Source organism: Gobio gobio (assembly GCF_949357685.1).
Source record: "Gobio gobio genome assembly, chromosome: 16".
Lineage (NCBI taxonomy): Eukaryota > Metazoa > Chordata > Actinopteri > Cypriniformes > Gobionidae > Gobio > Gobio gobio.
This window is the reverse complement of record NC_137109.1, coordinates 43,264,639-43,286,836: the sequence shown is the minus strand read 5'-3', so window position 1 is coordinate 43,286,836 and position 22,198 is coordinate 43,264,639. Positions and strand designations below refer to the sequence as shown.

Genomic DNA, 22,198 nt, shown 5'->3' with positions numbered 1-22,198 from the left:
TATGTGACGTCAAAACTCGTAACTGGGAGTACATCGATCTAGTACGAGTTCACGGGTGGGAAGTCACGGGTTTGGCTGCCGTTCCAGTCCACTTTCACGGGTAGAAGGTTGGAAAAACACGGGTTACGGGTTGCCTGGAACGCGGCATTAGATGCACCTGTTTGAGGTCGTTAGCTGCATAAAGACACCTGTCCACCCCCTACAATCAGTAAGAATCCAACTACTAACATGGCCAAGACCAAAGAGCTGTCCAAAGACACTAGAGACAAAATTGTACACCTCCACAAGGCTGGAAAAAGCTACGGGGAAATTGCCAAGGAGCTTGGTGAAAAAAGGTCCACTGTTGGAGCAATCATTAGAAAATGGAAGAAGCTAAACATGACTGTCAATCTCCCTCGGACTGGGGCTCCATGCAAGATCTCACCTCATGGGGTCTCAATGAGCCTAAGAAAGGTGAGAAATCAGCCCAGAACTACACGGGAGGAGCTGGTCAATGACCTGAAAAGAGCTGGGAGCACCGTTTCCAAGGTTACTGTTGGTAATACACTAAGACGTCATGGTTTGAAATCATGCATGGCACGGAAGGTTCCCCTGCTTAAACCAGCACATGTCCAGGCCCGTCTTAAGTTTGCCAATGACCATTTGGATGATCCAGAGGAGTCATGGGAGAAAGTCATGTGGTCAGATGAGACCAAAATATAACTTTTTGGTCATAATTCCACTAAACGTGTTTGGAGGAAGAAGAATGATGAGTACCATCCCAAGAACACCATCCCTTCTGTGAAGCATGGGGGTGGTAGCATCATGCTTTGGGGGTGTTTTTCTGCACATGGGACAGGGCGACTAACTGCACTGCATTAAGGAGAGGATGACCGGGGCCATGTATTGCGAGATTTTGGGGAACAACCTCCTTCCCTCAGTTAGAGCATTGAAGATGGGTCAAGGCAGGGTCTTCCAACATGACAATGACCTGAAGCACACAGCCAGGATAACCAAGGAGTGGCTCTGTAAGAAGCATATCAAGGTTCTGGCGTGGCCTAGCCAGTCTCCAGACCTAAACCCAATAGAGAATATTTGGAGGGAGCTCAAACTCTGTGTTTCTCAGCGACAGGCCAGAAACCTGACTGATCTAAAGCAGATCTGTGTGGAGGAGTGGGCCAAAATCCCTCCTGTAGTGTGTGCAAACCTGGTGAAAAACTACAGGAAACGTTTGACCTCTGTAATTGCAAACAAAGGCTACTGTACCAAATATTAACATTGATTTTCTCAGGGGGTCAAATACTTATTTGCAGCTGTATGTTTCGTACAAATAAATAGTAAAAAAAATCATACATTGTGATTTCTGGATTTTTTTTTTTTAGATTATGTCTCTCATAGTGGACATGCACCTATGATGACAATTTCAGACCCCTCCATGATTTCTAAGTGGGAGAACTTGCAAAATAGCAGGGTGTTCAAATACTTATTTTCCTCACTGTGTATATATATACATTTTATGAATAAAGCGTATGAAAAACACAATGGTGCATCTATTAATACAATATAAATGATAAAGTTATTTAAATTTTCATAAAAATATTCTTAACACAACATAAACGAATAAAAATTGTTGTTTTATTAATCATTTTACTGGCGTTACCTCCCATTAAAGAACATATTTGCATGTACGTATTAAAGCTGCACGTGACTACTATGTTGATATTTCTCCTTCAATCCTGCACTACTGTAGTTTGACTCACTGTAGTGTAGTCTGTCACCTGGAAATCTTGCCCTCATTAAACATGGAGTCGTCAGTTTTCCCCAACCCTACTGAAGCCGTTTGCCATCAGTACGTGTGACCCCTGAACCTGCTCGAGTGTGTGAGTTTGTGTGTGAGTGTGTGTGAGTGTGTGCGTGCCAGCCCTCCGCCATATTCACTGTTGTCTTGCCTTGAGAAAGAACAGGGAGCATTCGCGACTGCCCACAAGAACCGAAACTGTGTTTATACACCGAACTTGGAGACCAGCCGACGGGCATAATACGGACTAAAGCGATGGCGAGAAAAAAAAGCAAGCAGCAGGGAGTCGGGGCCAAGGATTTAGTGTCGGGACAGCAGCAGCAGCAGAGCCTGTCGAAGAAGCCCGGCGATGCGGGAGTAGCAGCAGCAGCAGCGGCGGCAGGCGGCGACGCTGGCGGTGGAGGAGATGCAGGAGCGAGCAGGACCAATCAGGTAGCTAATGCTAACACGTCCATCCAACAGCACACCACCTCGAGCCGGTTCGCGCTGTTAGCGACTTGATTTTTTAAACTATTTTAACGGGCTCTTTATCTAGGGCTTTATTGCACGTGCAGTTATTTGTGTTTTCGCGCTTATTTTACGTTTTGTAGCGCCTGATTAGCGATGTCCAATTCATGAACGACTCGTTCTTTGGAGTCGGATCTTTTATTAATCGGTTGAACCGATTCTCAAAATCGGTTTAAACGATTCATTCGCGAATCGGACGGAATCTGTCAGATCAGTTCTCGGGTCAAAACAACTGACTGACTTTCGTTTTCAGAAATGCACGATTCGAGCTGAAGCCGGTAAGTAATGTGATAGAGTGATGGGGTGAACATTTATTTATTTTAGTATAGCCCAATAACAGAAATGTTACAAAAACGTAATGGAAACATGTTTACAACATGATTAAATTACATCCTCTAAACAACATTTGACTTAAATATATTATTGTTTCATGTAAATTATATTTATATTATACAATTAATTTGTTTTAATTAACTGAATCATGTCAAAACAAACTGAGCTAGTACACTTGGATTTTTTTTTATGTTATTAGTAAAACGTAAAAAATAAAACCATTAAACAAAAATCGATTAAACAGTAATGTGCTGTTTGCTTATAATATACCACAACGGGATGTCAGCGACATATTTATCTGTTTATGAATGTCAATGAGGGACCATTTGATGACGCAATTACGTCCCGACGTAAAATAAACTCTGAATCTGTTGTTGAACCGGTTCTTTGAAACGAACTGTTCGAAAGAACCGTTTCACGGAAACGAGTCAAATTTCCCATCACTACGCTTGCTCTCGCGCTGTACGGGCGGAGCAGCACTAGCTCGCTCGCCACCTATACAACGATATAAATAAATAAATGTGTTGCCTTCACAGCGTTTTGAATAACCCCAAGCAGTGCAGCACCTTACACCTGAATGTTTTATACGACACTGATTGTTTAGATATAGCTGGTTCAAGAAAGCTAAACGAAAGTCCGTGAAGCACAAAGCTAACAGTGTTGCTGTCGTCTATTGCTGTGGCTACTAAATTATTTCTGTAACGTTAGAGCTCAAGCTAAAACGGCACTACTAACCCAGCCACAGTCTCACTTTATGCGCTGACATAAATTACCATGTGTTTGTGCATTAAATGACTTAAGAGGCGTATTTACTATGTGTCAAGGGTTATATTATTGCCATACGATTAAATTCTGGCTGCCTTTCATGGTTAACGTTACCACCAACCTGCAAACATGACATCTGCAACACTGTAAACGTTACACTTGCAATGAACAAAAATATTAATAACGTTAAAATCTTTGAGCTTATGCATATAACACTGCTTTTGCCATGGTTGGATTGTCTTACAGTGGAGTTGGTATTTGTTTTGGTGGGTTACAGTAGTCTTGCTGAACCCTTTCACATTTCTGTAATAATTGTGTAACCAGTTCAAAAACGAATATTTATCATTTGATTTATGTGCACAGGTCTGTTTTACATTTTAATAACTAGAATAATTAATTTAATTATTTAGTTCCTGCTATAAAAAGCTGTTCCCGTTGACCAGTGGCATTGACTTGACAGACAGCTTTTTTGTATGAATATTTTTTATGAACTGGTTTCAGACAGGCTTTCCTAAACACTATAACATTATCTCTAAAGATCTAGAACAAATTAAAACGAGCTTGAGATATAACCAAGCAAATATTTAATGTCTGCACTGCAGCGCTTATTTCCTTGCAGAAAATTAATCGTAATATTTGAAAAATATATAAATTTATGAACCCGTTTAACCATTGGATGCCTTTTTTAAACAAAAAAATCCAGGCATGAAAAAGTCTTAGATAAGTCATAGATATTTGAATGAATATAATTGAATGGTTTCAGATGGAGAGCTCATTACGACTTCTTGTTAACTCATTTGCTCTGGTCACACAGTCCATGCACACGTGCTGCTTGCTGTGCCATCGGGAGTTTAAAGACTGGGGGGCAGGCCAGGTGAACGGGCTCCCCAGTCACGGGTCCAAACTGGCGGAGGCTGTACCCGCGCTGTCCCAGGCCCTGCTGAGGGAGGTTCCGGGCCGCAAGCTGGCAGACGCCGTGCCTTCGCTCTCCCAGTCGCTGTTGGGTGAGGTGCCACTGTGGATCTGCCAGAGCTGCAGGAAGAGTGTGGAAGAGGAGGAGAGGAGAACGGTTCAGGAGCAAACTACGCAGGTAATTGAGGCCGAATATATTACATGGTCTGTATACAGACTATAGAATGGCAAAACAGACCAAGTGGTAAACAAATCATGATAAAGCCTTTCTGAAAACTAACTTCACTGTTCTAAACCATTCTTGGTTGTGATTTTTAATCATTCAGTATTGTAGTGATTATTAGTAGCTACATGAAGTCGGTTCCCTTTAAGTTCACACACGTGTTTAACAAACATTTGACATCCAGAAAGTGTCCAAATGTGTCTAAAATAATGAAAAATTACATTTAAATAAATATATAATGCACTGTAATATTTTATTTCAGTGGCATTCATATAGTACGCGTGTGTTAAGTGTCCAAATGCGTTTAGGCATTGAGGTGTAAGTCTGTACTGTATAAAGTGGTTAATTTTGTCTGTCTTATTTTTATTGGAAGATTGCACTAGCTGATTGTGCAGTGTTCATAAAGATTTGCTGATGTTAAGTTGCTTCTATCCTTTGATTGCATGCAGAACAGTAGTTATGTTTCCATGAAGTTAACTTAATTGCGTAAAATTTTAATATGGGCTAAAACATTGGATAAAGCATCATTTTCATCCCATGTGTTCAAGAGAACAAAATCATCCCTTCCTGGGAAATTGGCGCAAAATATCTGTAATTAATCATAAATGCGCAGATGACACGCAATAAACACTGTCATGCTATCTTGGGTTGGGATGCCTGGTTTTTGGGAACGCAATCGTGCAAGACACTTCTGGGAGGTCACTATACCAAATCATTCTGATGACAGACTTTGGCTCAGGCATTTCGGAATGATAAATTATGAGATGCTAATTTGTCGTCTGTTTAGTCCAGTTATCAAATCACATCCACTGTTGAGGCAAAGTCACATGCGTTTTTTTTGTTGTTGTTGTGCATCGAGGGATTTTTTGGGTAAATGTGTTTCCATCATAGTTTATGTGCATATCTTCTTATCAGATAAAAAATGTATCCTCCTCAATTGAGCGCATACGTTTTTTTATGCACATTTTTATGGGTATCTTGGCATTTCCATCCAGCTTTTTATGCGATATCCCAAAATGCGCATAAAACTAGGTAGATGGAAACATAGCTGGTGTGACCGACACTGTTCCTTCTTTAGACAGGAAAGCTCAGTGGGTCATTGAGGACAATCCTGTGTACATAAAACAGGCAAAAAAAGCGCTCGCATGTCTAGTGCGACATAGTTTTCCATGCACTTCATAGAGCCCTAACAGATTTTGCAGACTCACATTTTGCTTTCTGTCACTTGTCTAAAAGATGGATGTGTTGTTGTCCAGGTGCCGCTGTCCCACTCGTCCTCATGTAAGTCTCAGAGCTGCGGGAATGGTTATCCGGAGCATAGCTCGGTGGATTGGGACCCCAGCTCCTTCCTCTCTGCGCGCAAACTGTCTGGCCTGTGGAATTCGGCTCATTCTAACGGAGGGTCTCACTGCAACCACAGCACACCTACACTTTCACAGGGTACGTCTCCCTGCTCTTTTACTTCATTACATGGCACTCTGGAACACTTGATTCTGATTGGTCAATGCAGCATTTTTTGTACCACTGAATGGTCTCAGACAGCCAATTTTCTGCATAACTGTGCAAGTTTCGGGTTTCATATCACTCTGTAATTTCGTCTTTGTTCACAGATGATAAACTCAAATCAATATGTCATGCTCATTAATTGATTTATTTGGTACTTAGCTGTGTAATAAGCAGGATAATGTACAGTCAGACGGGCATTGTGACAAAATAAACCGCTTCAGGGTCGATAAGACCTGATCAAACTTTTCGTGTAGTCTGCTGAGTGGTTTTCTTAAGTATTAAATAGAATTTGGCTGAAGAAATAAGACCGACCAACTATATTATTTCTTGTCCTGGTAGGCGGAACGTTGGGACCAGCTTGTCATGAGAAGAGATCTTCTCATGATGCTCCGGGGAAGGCTGCCAAAACATTCGGGACTAAAGTCTGTCCCTACAGTCATCCCTCATCCCAGAATTCCAATGCAGCTTCTCCTGGGACACTGTCTGCCTCCACTGATCTATGTAAGACCAACCCCAAGCACTTCAAGACAATGTGTCGACGACCAACTCCTCCAGGTGAGAACACAATATGAAATATAGGTAAAAGTTTGAATTGGTTATAGCAGTAGGGATCATGAGCTAACAACAAGCAACACTTTTTTTGCAGCATTTGTAATAAATTCATTTATAAATATGATATTGTTCATTGTTAATTCATGTGCATTCATAATACATTAACCAATGTTAATTTACTTTTCATGTTAAAATGTATCTTTCAAAAGGTCGCTCACAAAGGCTGCATTTATTTGATCAATAATACTGAAATATTGAGAAATATTATGAACATTTTAAGGGTGCTTTCACACTAGCAGTTTTGGTGCGCACCTGGGTTCGATTGACGTCAGAGTTCGGTACGTTTGGATGATGTGAACGCGGTCTTCAGAACTCGCGAACCGTACCAGAGTCCGCTTAAAAAGGGTGGTATTGGGTACGGTTCATGTGAACTCCGGTACGGTTCGCTGCTGATGTGAACTCAATCGTACTAAATCACGGAAGTGAACCGCTATTAATGACGTATGATTTGATCAAAATGTGTGTTTGTGTGTGTGTCACTCATTTTCCTGACGAGCGTGACTGGCATACTGCAAGCAGAGAGCTGTAGATCTCATTTCTGCTCGTCTTCAGCGTTCTTTAGAGCATTTTCAGTACATTTGCGGCATATAGACGCAAGTGCCATTACGTACTGAAGCTTTAGAATAAATATTATAATATAATAATAATATTATTGATATGATACAAATAATATAATATGAACACAGTCCAGCGGGTGCAGGGGGAGGGGGGAGCAATCAAACTCCGGTTCGGTCCAGGCACACGAACCAAGCGTGAAAGCACCCTAAATAACTGTTTTCTGTTTTAATAGAATGTAATGTATTCCTATGTATTCTTGACAAAGTTGAATTTTCAGCATCATTACTCCAGTATTCAGAGTCATATGATTATTCAGAAATCATTCTAATATACTGATTTAAGAAACATTTTTTTTTATCATTATCAGTGTTGAAAACAGTTGTGCTGATTAATATTTTTGTGCAAACCGTAATAAATTTGTTCAAAAGAGCAGCATTTATTTAAAAATAGAAATCTTTTGGAACATTATAAAAAGCTTTACTGTCACGTTTGATCAGTTCAGTACATTCTTCTTTTGAAAACATTTACTGACTGTAGAAATTAATATTAACCATGATTAAAGGGTTAGTTCACCCCAAAATGAAAATAATGTCATTTATTACTCACCCTCATGCCGTTCCACACCCATTAGACCTTCGTTCATCTTCGGAACACAAATGACGATATTTTTGTTGAAATCTGATGGCTCAGTGAGGCCTGCATAGCTAGCAATGACATTTCCTCTCTCGAGATCCATTAATGTTCTAAAAACATATTTAAATCAGTTCATGTGAGTCCAGTGGTTCAATAATAATATTATAAAGCGGCGAGAATATTTTTTGTGTGTCGAAAACCCTCCCAAAATAACGACTTATATAGTGATAACCGATTTCAAAACACTGATTCATGAAGATTCGAACTGTTATGAATCAGCGTATCGGACCGCCAAAGTCACGTGATTTCATCAGTTTGACACGTGATCCGAATCATGATTCGATGCGCTTATTCATAACACTCCGAATCTTCATGAAGCAGTGTTTTGAAATCGGTTATCACTATATAAGTCTTTATTTAGTTTTTTTTTGGTGCACCAAAAATATTCTCGTCGCTTTACAATATTAATATTAAACCACTGGACTCACATGAACTGATTTAAATATGTTTTTAGTACATTGATGGATCTTGAGAGAGGAAATGTCATTGCTGGCTATGCTGGCCTCACTGAGCCATCAGATTTCAACTAAAATATATTAATTTGCGTTCCGAAGATTTTTTAGGTCTTACTGGTGTGGAACAGCATGAGGGTGAGTAATAAATGACATTATTTTCATTTTTGGGTGAACTAACCCTTTAATAAAGGCTGTAAAAGTATCGTTCACTGTTAGTTCATGATACCTTATGCATTAATTAACTTAATCAAATTAAAGTGTTACTAGAATGTCATATCATTTAATGTGTATTTATTTACATATGGAATCTGTTAATATCAGATGTTTTTTTTTATCTCAATGGTTGTATTGACGTTGTGTTTAGGGATAGAAGATAATAGATTGCAGATCGAAGTGCTTGTTCTAATTTTAGTGCAGTGTTGCAGTAGAAAGAGTAAAGGGGATTGTGTGGGTGCATATGTATGAATCACTTCAGCTTTAATGTATACAACATTTATATACATTATATACATTAATTTATATACTTTTACCATTTACTTTTTCAGTTGTTCATATTGCACTGCATTATGTAATGGGTGCCAGCCGCAAATCGTTCAAATTCACACCATCTCGTAACCATACCCAACGTGACAAGAATGTGTCAGACACATCACTGGAAAGGAAATGTAGCTGCAATGTGTCACAATTACAAGCACATTTTGATGTTTGTTAAACCGCATAAGGTGGGATTATGAACCAATGAAGATTCACTGGGCAGTACCACTGGACGCAGCAAAAAATAGAAACTAAGCAACCGATAAAGTGTCCCATTGCTTGTTGCTATCACTCAAATTAGCATGAAAGAGTTGATTTATCACTTGTGTCTGGATGCAAACTAATTGTACGTCCCCTAAAGACAACTAAATAAAAATATGAAATATGTGTTTCTCTTCAGGTGAAGCGTTCCACCCAAACGATCACCACCAAGCTGCAGACCTGTCAGTGCCGCCCAACAGTCCAACGGGTCTCTCATCCCAGCATTCCTCGCTGCTGCCTCCCAAACAAAACTCCAGTCAGCATGTTCACGTCAACTCCACTAGTCCGGGGCTGCCTTCGCATGCTCCGTTCTCTCCGTTGGTACCAAACATTCACGCTCCCGCAACCAAGCACTCGAGTGGGGCAGACAGTCCGGTGGCCCTGCACAAGCCCAGCGCCTGCAAGAATTCCCACATTCCCGCTGTTAGCACGCAACACGGCAAACTCGGCAACTCACTCATAGGCTGCAGTCACCCCTGCAATGGACACAGTAACGGCAGCCCTGTAGCCTCCTCTAATGCTGGCCATCTGACATCTGGAGCATGCAGGTGAGCATCGGTGGGCGTGCATTGGTCATTAGCTGTTTTTATTACTTAACATTTCTGTATGTTAAGTAGTAGGGCTTTGTTGAAAATATCGATTTATTGATTCTCGTTCTCTTTAATAGATTCTATTCTTAAATCCCAGGAATCGATCTTTTAGTCTATGCTGTTTTCAGTTGATGCATGAACAAAACTTCACCTAACATTATTTGTAGCGTGCCTCCCCTTCAATAAAGGGGTGTAAAATCTAAAGTAAAAGTATAACATAACTCCTTAACATTGTGATGTAACAATAACGAAGTAATTTATGCCATGGTCTGTCTGAATACTCGAGTCTGATTGGTTGGAAGATGCGCAATAAAATAATTTAAAGGACAGATAGTTCCAAGTCAGTTGAATCACTGTTCTATATTAATGCGCTGACACACATAGGCCTTCGTCACTCACATACAGAGCGCGGAGATCGCGCTGTGCACACACACACGTCACTCGCATGCAGAGCGCGGAGATTGCGCTGCGCGCACAGACACTTGTTATTAATGCCGCCCCGCGACTTTTAGTCATAAAATAGCTTCGCTACTGGATCACTACATTATATTTCTCAGCAACAATGGGGTTACATCGCTATTTTTAAATAATAAATGCACATCTTGATTGTTAAAGGGTTAGTTCACCCAAAAATGAAAATAATGTAATTTATTCCTCACCCTCATGCCGTTCCACACCCGTAAAACCTCTGTTCATCTTTGGAACACAAATTAAGAAATTTTTTGTTGAAATCTGATGGCTCAGTGAGGCCTGCATAGCCAGCAATGACATTTCCTCTCTCAATATCCATTAATGTACTAAAAACATATTTAAATCAGTTCATGTGAGTACAGTGGTTCAATATTAATATTATAAAGCAATGAGAATATTTTTGCTTCGCCTAAAAAAACCCAAATAACGACTTGTATAGTGATAACCCATTTCAAAACACTGCTTCATGAAGCTTTGGAGCGTTATGAATCAGTGTCGAATCATGATTCGGATCACGTGTCAATCACGCAATAAGTCTTTCAACCGCAGAAGGATGTCAATAAAATATATTTCAGTCACGTAACGTCATATTTACCTCAGAAAAGCGATTTAGTGTCCACAGCTCAATTGTTAGATTGCAAAAATGAACTAATATGAACTAACAGGCTTTCCTGTAGCTCAAACATGAGAGCGTGGCGCTAACAACGCCAAGGTCATGGGTTCGATTCCCAGGGAAAAGCAAGAACTGACAAAATGTAAAATGTGTACCTTGAATGCAATGTAAGTCGCATTGGATAAAAGCGCCTGCCAAATGCATAAATGTAAATGTAATTTTGATAAATGTATGCACTATATTACATATTCATTGCATTTTTACTGCTTGGTTACAAACATTCTTCCAAACATAGCAGAACAAAGAGATTTATACTGGTTTGGAACAACTTGAGGGTGAATTTTTGGGTGAACTATCCCTATAATATTACTAGGGCTGCAACTAACGATTATTTTGATAATCGATCAGTTGGCCGATTACTTTTTCGATTAATTGGATAAAAAGCCAATTTTTATTTTATTTTATTTATAAAACACACTATTCCACATCCTGCCCAATGCTGTCCTTCAAACAAACGTGTCAACTGAGTGCTATGAAAACACACATAGTGAATATATCTACCCTTACAAAAATTAACCATGGTTTTACAATGAACAAAAAATTATTTATAATAATAATTTGTTACATTTGTATAGCGCTTTTTCTAGGCACTTAAAGCGCTTTACATAGAAGGGGGGAATCTCCTCAACCACCACCAATGTGCAGCATCCACCTGGATGACCATATTGCGCCAGTACGCCCACCACACACCAGCTTATGGTGGAGAGGAGACAGAGTGATGATACCAATTGTATATATATATGGGGATGATTAGGAACAAACAAACAAAAATAATAATAACAGGGTTATTGTAGTTATTCAATGGTAACCTCAAATTAACCCTGGTTTTGCTTCAAATCCATAGTTAAACTATGGTATCTGTGTGGTTATACAAATGGTTTTACTATAATAAAACCATGGTAAATTTATGGACACAGTAAACTGTTACTGTCATTTCTTTATCCTGTTAACCGGCTATAAGAAACGTCTTGCATTTATATTCAATTACGCGTTGTTATCCCTTGACAGTTACTACTCTCATAAAATTCTTGAATTACATGTTGACTTTTAAACCTAAATTTAGCGTCCAACAGCAGATATTTCAGCTAAATTAGTGTTTTTGCGCTGAATATTAATCGTCTCCCTCTCGACTCCGTTCTGTTCATAGTCTGTTTGACGCACATGCGCGCGCCCGCAGCGCCGGCGCTCTTTCAGTGAAGTTTGAAGTTTAACACAGACTGTCAGGACGCGCTTTCAAGCAAAATGCGTTATTCAGTGCTGTAATTTGGCACGACTGGTGGAAGCCAGGTGTAAGGGCAGACCTGATTAATCGATAATGAGAATCATTGTCAATGATTTTCATTAAAGATTATTATCGATTTTATCGACTAGTTGTTGCAGCCCTAAATATTACAGTCATGTACCAACTGACAAGGTTCCCCGTATATTTCACAGCTTTAGTTGAAAGACATTTGTTTTCCTTGAGAAGAATTGACATGTACTGTACTTGATATATATCCATTTCAAATGAATCTATATCAAATTAAATTGAATAGCGATCGTAATTTAATCGAATTGAAATCGAATCAAGAAAATTTGTGTTAAGTTGTGTTGTTCTGTTTTGAACAGGGACCAGGCGTGTAAAGGGCACAAGTTGCCCAACGGGTCGTTGTGTCACGCTCCGCCCTGTGAGCTTGAAGAAGGAGATGATGAGGACAGCAGCTCAGAGCGCAGCTCCTGTGCTTCCTCTTCCAACAATCAGAAGGACGGGAAATACTGTGACTGTTGCTACTGCGAGTTCTTCGGCCACAACGCGGTACTGTTTTACTAATGCTCCATCTTTAATGTTTAGACATTGTTCTGACACATTATGTTTGTGCTCTGTCTACCATAAATAAAAGTATTGGTATTCCCCTTTACAGCCTCCGGCTGCCCCCACCAGTCGGAACTATGCTGAGATCAGGGAGAAGCTTCGGTCCAGACTGACCCGCCGTAAAGAGGAAATTCCTCAGAGGCAGGATCTAGACCCGGCAGCACCGAGTGCCATAGACCATCGAGATGTGGATGAACTCCTGGACTTCATCAACAGCACAGAGCCCAAGCCCATCAACAGTGCCAAGGCTGCAAAACGGGCACGGCACAAACAGAAGAAAAAGGTACTGTGTTTTCCAGTTCACTGTGCGCAATATAGACACTTTAAACTACAAAAATAGTTAGAGTAGTATGTTGCTATGCTATTCCAAAATATGCTACATGAATATAACTAATTGTAAGTAAATTACACCTTTTTCTGTTAAAAATTCAGTTTTGCTATCACAGAAATAAATTTGCTTTTTGAAATATATTAAAGGCACAGTATGTAAGTTTCACCACTAGAGGTCGCTTATTCAGAACAAAGACGTAGCTTGATGACACTGTGAATGAGCGTGGAATCATGGGAGTTGTTGTCTTGATTCTTCACCTCCACAGCCGATGTAAAGGAATGGAATCCAATGGACTTGAGCAGAAATCATGTTCATGGATGAGCTAATGGATTCAAGTTTTACTAATGTTACTGTGGTATTGGGCTGGGCGATAAAACGATAACGATATGTATCGCGATAGACACGTAATCGATATCAATAAAAAATGTGTTCGATAAAACGTTGCGAAGCAAGTTTGGTTGCATGAACAAAGGCACTCACTCTCTGGTAACTGTATCCAGTTTGGTTGCGCCATATCGTTGTCTCTCGTGTTGGATTCATTCTTCAGTAAACAGAACCGGCGTGGAGTGATAAGTAGAAAATGAGTGCTGCAGCGAGCGAGGAAATTGTTGGTAAAACAGGAAAACAAATCAGCTCGCCAGTATGGCAGTTTTTTGGATTGTATAAGTCTAACCGTAGTCAGACCAATGTCGTCTGCAAGACTCGTCCCCACCAAGACTGGTAATACCACGAACTTGTTTTGCCACCTTATGCCTTGATTATTCTTTCGTCTGGCTCTGCAGCGCGAGCCTTCGCTGACAGCGTGCACGCGAAGGGGACGTGTTTATACTCGACTCGCTCGCCATTGTGCTATTCTTGTCTTTGGGGCAGCCGTGGCCTAAAGGTTAGAGAGTCGGACTTGGAACCGGAAGGTTGCAAGTTCAAGTCTCAGGTCCGGCAGGAATTGTTGGTGGGGGGAGTGAATAACCAGCACCCTCCACCACCATCAATACCACGACTGAGGTGAGACCCTTGAGCAAGGCACCGAACGCCCAACTGCTCCCCGGGCGCCGCAGCATTATGGCTGCCCACTGCTCCGGGTGTGTGTTCACGGTGTGTGTGTGTGTTCACCACTGTGTGTGTGCACTTGGATGGGTTAAATGCAGAGCACAAATTCCAAGTATGGGTCACCATACTTGGCCACACTTCACTTCACTTCTTTGGCTGAATCCGAAATCGCCCCCTAAACCCTCAATCACTACTCCCTACTTTAGTCCACTGATACAGTTCACTTGAAGGAGTGAAGGAAAACAAGTGAGTGAATTCAGACAGCCGCTGTGTGTACATCGGCTGTACACTTGTTATTACGGTGCAAAGTGGGATAGAATGAATGCACTCAATAACATCCACTATCGTTTTGGACATCACTACAAATGGCTGTCCCCTCAAATAGTGCCCTATTTAAGGGTATAGGGGGCGATTGAAACTACATGGAGAGGTACTCTGCATCAGTGCCTTATGACAAAGTATCTAAACAGTAACAGTTACAAATAAATAACGGAGGCACTGCACCTTAATGTTAAGAGATAATTGTTAAGTGTTCATTGTGATTTTAGACTTGTGTTTATATTTTAATTATTTGAGTGTTTTCCATGGTTGTGTTGACATTTCTGCCTTTATAACTGAGGGGATTATAATCCGAAGAAGGTTAAGTTTAAAATAGAAATGTTTAAATGTAATATATTTTTCTCCTGGTCCTTATTTTGAATAGGTCATAAAACATATAAATAATTATCGATATCGACCGATATGAAACCCTTATATCGTGATACAGTTTTCAGCCATATCGCCCAGCCCTACTGTGGTATGAAGCAGGACGCGCAGAGAGCCGTGGGAGGAGCAAATGCTTAAGACTGGTCTCTGAGCTTTTATTATGCTTATGCTGCAGTCGCTTCCACACTCCTTTTGTCGTGTATGTGGGGTAACGCAGCGCTGTTTTACATCATACTAAATACATTTCAGTGTGTTGAAAGTTATGTTATAACGTTACTCTGTGCATTCACTCGGTGGCTGGTAAGAGAGACTACACACTACGGTAATCTATATCGATATTAGAATATCATATTAATGAACACAGGATGACTAAATGACATGCAATTAATTGTAAAATATATTGTATGATGAAGAAAGCTCTCTCTGATTATGCTGTGTTAGCTACTTGACAAAATAGTGTTGTCTCCGAGGCATGGTAAAAATGTTACTTGCGGTGATATAAGAAAACAAGCGATTCAAACAATAAAACGAACCGTGTTGCACTGTATAACAATGATTCGATTTATGATGACAGTTGCTCGCCTGTATAAATACATACTATATTAAAGCGTAGGGCTGGACGATATGGCCAAAATTTATATCACAATTTATTTCTTAATTTCGGTCGATACGATATAATTCCGATATCGATATGAACTATATAAAAGCTTCAGAAAAACTACCAAGAACACCCACAACGGATGTCTGTACCTACAAACTTCTACCGCCCACTACCAGAGAAACCGCTTGTTCTTAAAAGCTGAATAATTCCAAATGAACTCCGTTATTTTGACAGGAAAATACAACAAAGAATATCGTTCACATGTAGCGCGTTGATTCTGCATGGTATGTAAGACTCTCTGTCTTTGTGCACGTGCGCCCGTGTGTGTGTGTGTGAGAGAGAGAGAGAGAGAGAAACAGCGCTCTCAGCAAAGCGACGGCGAATTGTGCGCCTTCACACTAGAATTTACGGTCCGTGGAGCTGACCTGAAATAGACAGATCGCTTGACGGAGAACGAAACACTGTGTTCAGCGAGTGAAAATATATCTATGCTAAACTTACTCTTAGCCTCTTAGACACGCACTGGTGAGTAAAATCAAAGCATTTATGATAGATATTATTTAGTCGCCCAGAAGTGAAGGTGTACTCCCATTAAGAGGGTTGTTTCTCCTTACTTGTGGAAGGCTCGTTCAGTCACATTTGCGGTCAGGGGTAGGCCTAATCATTTTGTAGCTAAAATTTGGGTCTGCGTGTCTGTGGTGTACGTCATCACGCAAGTAGCCAATCGTGTTCTGCTCTTTCTGACGGCTGCGCCCTGAAAGTCAGTCAATGAGAAATGCTGCAATGTATATTATCGAAATATCGGAAATGTGTTTAAAAATCATATCACTGTTTATATCGCGATATATATTGATATTGAATTATTGTCCAGCCCTATTAAAGCGTCTTTGGTGTTTCCATGGTTTCTACGGAAATCAAGAGTAGCGTGGATATAACGTCATTGACAGGAGACACAAGGACATGGTCCGTAACGCTGGTTAAAATAGCTGATTTCTCTGGATTGTTGGAAACATTTGGGATAATGGAAGTACCCAGGTTAATAAAATGTATGATGTTGTTCTAGTGGTTTTTGGATATTTAAATCTAAAAAATCTTACATATTGTGCCTTTTAAAACTAAAATAATTTCTGTATTTTTTTACAAAATTGTAATATTTTTTTCTTTTAAAAATGTTTGAATGGTGTTGTTGTGTGTGTGTGTGTGTGTGTATGTATATATGTGCGCTTGAATAATGTGCTTAAAAATATTACTATTTTTAATTTCTGTTACTGATAAGCCACTGATTTCTAACAGGCTTCTGTTGTATTGTACCTTTTGAAGCTCTGGCTTTTTTGATTTCCAGAAATAGTTTTTTTGAAGCCAACTTGCCAGTTGTAGTCTTTATGCAAATGCATCTTTTGCTCTTCCAACTTTCTTTAAAAAAAATTCTCAACCTTGAACAGGAGAAGGAAAGGGCTCTTCAGGGCAGCGTTGAGGCATCTAGCAGTGAACCCCGCTCGGCATCTCCCCCCGACCCCATAGAAGATTCGACTCGAGATGGGGAGGCGAACAGACTGTTGGAGTGGCCTCAGCTGGAGCTGGAGCGAGTTAACAGTTTCCTGACCAGCCGTCTGGAGGAGATCAAAAACACCATAAAAGACTCCATCCGTGCCTCCTTCAGCATGTACGACCTCAACCTGGACGTCAACGACTTCCCAAAGAAGGCGGCGACACTGGAAGGAAACCATCTGCTGTCTCACCTCAACGGATCTTCTGATCTGCAGCAGATAGACTTGGATCTGGCACCGCTCTCGCTGAGGAACTTCAAGAGAGACCTAGACATAGTAAACGGTTGGGAGGACACCACAACTGCAGCCAAAGACATCCAAAGGCTCAACTCCACACCCAGTCTTTCCAAGCTCATCCGTGTTCGGTCACCAGAACGAAGCCCAGCCATGGGTTCAGAGTCCATCCAGCCTGGCACCACGTCTGCTGGCAAACCCAACGATTCAGTTCCTGAAACCAAGACCTCAACTGCAGCCGGACCCAAGACGAAGAAGGGTAAGAAACAGCAGAATCAGCGGCAGCAGGACCAGGCGACTCAGGAGCAGGTGACCAGTACGAAAGCAGCAAAAACTGAGATGCACAAAGCGCAGGAAACGAGGGCAGCTGATTCAGATAAGAGCACCAAAGGTGGATCCAAACAGAACCACCAGACTCAGCAGCAGGCAGAATCGCAGAAAACAGGAAATAAGAGAGCAGAAGAGGTTAAAGCGTGCAAGCAGTCATCCAACGGAGCCTCAAACGGGCACCATAATACAGGGTCTAACACGCAGAGGGGGAAGAACGAACTATCGGACACGCGGGACGTAGACACTAAAACCACCTCCAACACTCCCAGTTCACAGCAGCAAGTACAGCAACCGAAGGGAAAGACTAAAAATAAGAACAAAAACAAGACAGAAAAGTCAAATAATGCAATCGGTAAGTGACCTTTGGGAAGTAGCAAATTGGTCTGATCTTGTAGATCTGTTTAATCATCTTTATCTTGACAATTTTCAGGTCCTCATTACTTTTCACCCTCTTTATCCCTGATAGATGATGTGTTCCTTCCCAAAGATGTTGACCCTACGGAAATGGATGAGATCGATCGTGAGGTTGAATATTTCAAGAGGTAAAGCCCAGTCATTACCAAAGACAAACTGCTCTGTTTCTTAGCTGTGTTTCTTAAAGGATTAGCTCCATTTAAAATTAAAATTAGCCCATGAGTTACTCACCCTCAAGTCATCCTAGGATTATATGACTTTCTTCTTTCTGATGAACACAGTCGGAGTTATATTAATAAATATCCTGACGCTTCCACGCTTTATAATGGCAGTGACAGGGTCCATTGAGTTTGAAGCTCAAAAAAGGGCCTCCATCCATTATAAAAGTGCTCCACACGGCTCCGGGGGGTTAATAAAGGCCTTCTAAAGCGAATCAATCAAGTTTTGTAAGAAAAGTATCCACATTTAAACCTTTATAAAGTAAAGTCTAGCTTCCGCCAGGCTGCCTTCCGTATTCAACTTATGTTACTGGCACGACATATGGCTAGAACGTAGTGCAAGCGTTTTGAACTGTGAGTTGCATAACACTTTCTGCATAAGTTGAATACGGAAGGCGATCTGGTGGAAGCTAGATATTACTTCATAAAGTTTTAAATATGGATATGGATATCTCTCCCCTATGCACTTTTTTGAGCTTCAAACTCGTGAGCCCCCTTCACTGCCATTATAAAGCGTGGAAGCGTCAGGATATTTATTAATATAACTCTTATCGTCTTCATCAAAAAGAAGAAAGCCATATAGACCTAGAATGGCTTGCGGGTGAGTAAATCATGGGCTAATTTTCATTTTAAAGTGAACTAATCCTTTAAGACAAGCATCACTATTATATATATTAAGGATACAATACAGAAGTTTAGTTGAGTTACATTTTTTATAAATATTTGTATAAATATAAATCTGCTCTAATATGGTGATCACAGACAACTGTTGGTACACTACAGTTCAAAGGTTCTTTTAAAGAAATGAATAATTTTACTCAATAAGGATGCATTAAATTGATCAAAAGTGACAGTAAAACATTTTATAATGTTACAAAAGATCTATATTTCATATAAATTGTTCAACTTCCTATTCATCAAAGAATCCTGAAAAAAATACATCAGTCAACAAAAATATCAAGCACCACAAATGTTTTCAACATTGATAAAAATAAATGTTTCTTGAGCATATTAGAATTATTTCTGAAGGGTCATGTGACACTGAAGACTGACGTAATGGTGCTGAAAATGTAGCTTTGCATCACAAACATTAAAAGAGAAAAGTTATTTTTAATGGTAATAATATTTCACAGTATTACTGTTTAATGCCAATTAGAACATATCTGATGCTTTATATACAGTTATGCAAAATGGGATTTTGCCATTTTTCCTATTAGATTTCATGTTAATGAACCAAGTGCAGATATAGTAACTAAGATCTAGATAGGGTAACCAAAACTTCCTGCTGCTCATTGCTAGTCATGTTAACAAGGAACATGTTTACATATTCACACGAAGTCATATTTACAAGGAAAATGTCATTCTCGGAGCCAGAATGTAAATGTCCCACTTGTTGCTTGACATTCTTTTAATATCCCCATTTTTTTCCTGTAGGTTTTGCCTTGACTCTGCTAAACAAACCCGACAGAAGGTGGCTGTGAACTGGTCCAACTTCAGCCTCAAAAAGATGCCCTCAAATGCAGCTCAGTAACAGATGGGTGATGGTAAACAGACCCCCCTCCCCTCCCAGCAAGACTGTACTAAAAACCAGTTTGGCCTTTGGTTACTGTACTTAACACTCAATCGGCCTAAGGTTGCTCCCTCTCACAGCCCTTTCTGCCTCTATGCCACGGGACCTTGATTTTTGACCACCAGTCATCAAACACGTTTTCGTTATACCTGTTGTTCGTGGGGGATCACACTGCACCCTGACCTCAGTCCGAAAACCTGCATCTTGTTATTGCAAAACAGTCGCTAAAACGCGTGCGTCTGGGTACTGATCCAGTTCATCTTTATGCTATATGTTGTATGTACACAGTTATTTTACAATAAAATGTTTTAAATTTGCAACAATGGCACTGTTTGACCCATCAAGCCTTTTTCAGCTGGTCATTTTAAAAGGTACTTCTCCGCTTGCAGATCACCATCATGCATTTTGCAGACGCCACTCGCCCTGCAAATATACTGTAGTCTTAGAATAGATGCAAAAAATGTGGGTTTTTAATACAAAATTCAAATTGCTGTATCATGTCTGATTGTCATAATGGAGGTGAAAAGGCAGCAAAGACTGTTGTGTTCACTGATGTGTTTTAGTTTGTAGTTTGTCCATGTGAAATGCAAAGATCTGGATAGACTATACCGCACCTGTGTCGTTTCACAGTCGACTTTGTAAAGCCGTGCACATGGACTTTGTTGTCCTTTAGAACAACAACTAGATTATCAGTACCTTTGCTTACAATGTATGACGTGTGGAACTTTTGTTTTATTACTTTGGACATTTTCAAGAAAAGAAAAAGGTATCAAACACTAAAAAGAACCTGATTTTAAAGACCTGTATCCGTTGACTGTCCCTTTTATACACAAATTGGAAGGTTGAGCAGATGAGCTACGTTTCCTTTGCATGATGATGAGTAAAACTGACGCGTATAGGCTACTACAAACCTCTCCCATCTCCTTCACCACTGTATGGAATGCTGTTCAAAACTGACTTTTAGACTGGCAAAATTCCCTGATTCCCAGAGCAAAATCTTATGGTAGTGTCCCTGCTGATCCTCCCATGTGGTGGTTTGGATATAGTTCTGTGCTGTGACCACGTTCTTGTTGTGAGTTTCAGTTTGTAGTTGGTTCTCCAGCAGTGCACCCTTGTTTTGGCTGCATGACCTCATTTTGTTCATCCCAGACACTTGCAGTAGCTCTGCTACAAGTTCGGACCTGTTTTCGCCCGTTATATTCGCAATCAAGATCATTTCATGATGATTTAAGTCTCCTCTCAGTGGTACGGCTGGCTTCCCTTTCCATAGCTTTGTATGTCTGCATCATATTTTTTTTTTGCTGACCCCCTTCTGGAAAAAAATCCCAACTACAGACATATGACATTATGTTGAAAATTAGGGTCTCTGGGTTTATGATAGTCCGAATCTCCTTTGGTGGATCGAGATCTCTTAAGAAATGTTTCGAGTTTTTGTTTTCATATTTTTCTGACATCTTTGACTCTATCCAGGTTATATTCAACTAGAAAACATTATCTTAAACATTTGGAATGTAGATTTATACTATACCATTAATGGCCAAGTGTATGTTGGCTTTCTGTTTTATTTTGTTGTTTTTTATTATTATAATTATTATTATTATTCACTTTTGATACTGTGAAAATCTTTCATGCCGAAAGATTAAAACATGACAGTTTTGAGAAAACAAAAAAATGTGTTGTGTTTGCTTTCTAAGCTTGTGTTGGTATCTTGCAAATCTGTTAATATATACACACAGAGCTGCCAACTTTTCGAATAATCTTGGAGTGAGGTTTGGTGGGGCCAACCAAAATTTTGTCGCGGTACGAAGCTAATTTTTTTTTGCCTCATTCAGCATAAATATATACACACACACACACACACACACACTTCAGTGGTTCACCACAGAAAACATTCTCTCTGCATCAGTATTTGAATGGGGTAGTATTGTTTTTTTGTTGTTGATTTCTTTGTCAATTAAGACAAAATGCATCTATAAGACACAATTTTAAAGTACTATGTAGATGCATGATTTTGTCTAAATAGAACTACTTTAACTTACAAGCTACTTGTACGTTAAACTAGTTGTTACATTCAAGCTACCCTTTTGAAAATATAGCTAAGTTACTATCAAAAAGCATTTTTACAATGGCATTGTTACAAATAACTGAACAATTGTTAATGAAGAATGTTGTAATATTTGGGGTTTCAAGCAACATAATGCAATGCAATTATGATTTCAAAGAGTATGGGGTGAATTCAGGGTTATTGGGACACTTTTTCCCCAGTCATTTCAATGGCAAAAACTGTCAGAATCATTCGATTTTGTAAACCCAATACTTTTTTGGCTGAATGGTGATAAAACGGTATATAGCCTGGTATATAATATATATAGATATATATCCCGTTTTTTTTTAAAGTTTTTCTATTTGGAAAAAAACGAATCTACTTATTTTAATAATTTTATCTCACATCCTGCCCACGGATGTCCTAAAAGCAATG

The 22,198-nt window shown here is 39.9% G+C and overlaps 1 protein-coding gene across 1 annotated transcript; it reads left to right on the top strand.

The window, feature by feature from the left end:
- Positions 1-1,873: 1,873 nt before the first annotated feature.
- fam193b (family with sequence similarity 193 member B) lies at positions 1,874-21,379 on the top strand. Its single transcript, XM_079839904.1, has 10 exons — positions 1,874-2,209; positions 4,197-4,472; positions 5,774-5,957; positions 6,363-6,578; positions 9,276-9,684; positions 12,479-12,665; positions 12,772-13,005; positions 16,849-17,869; positions 17,984-18,059; positions 19,584-21,379. Exons 1-10 carry the CDS (start codon positions 2,033-2,035, stop codon positions 19,678-19,680), a joined length of 2,877 nt encoding a protein of 958 aa, XP_079696030.1. The 5' UTR covers positions 1,874-2,032; the 3' UTR covers positions 19,681-21,379.
- Positions 21,380-22,198: the final 819 nt, after the last annotated feature.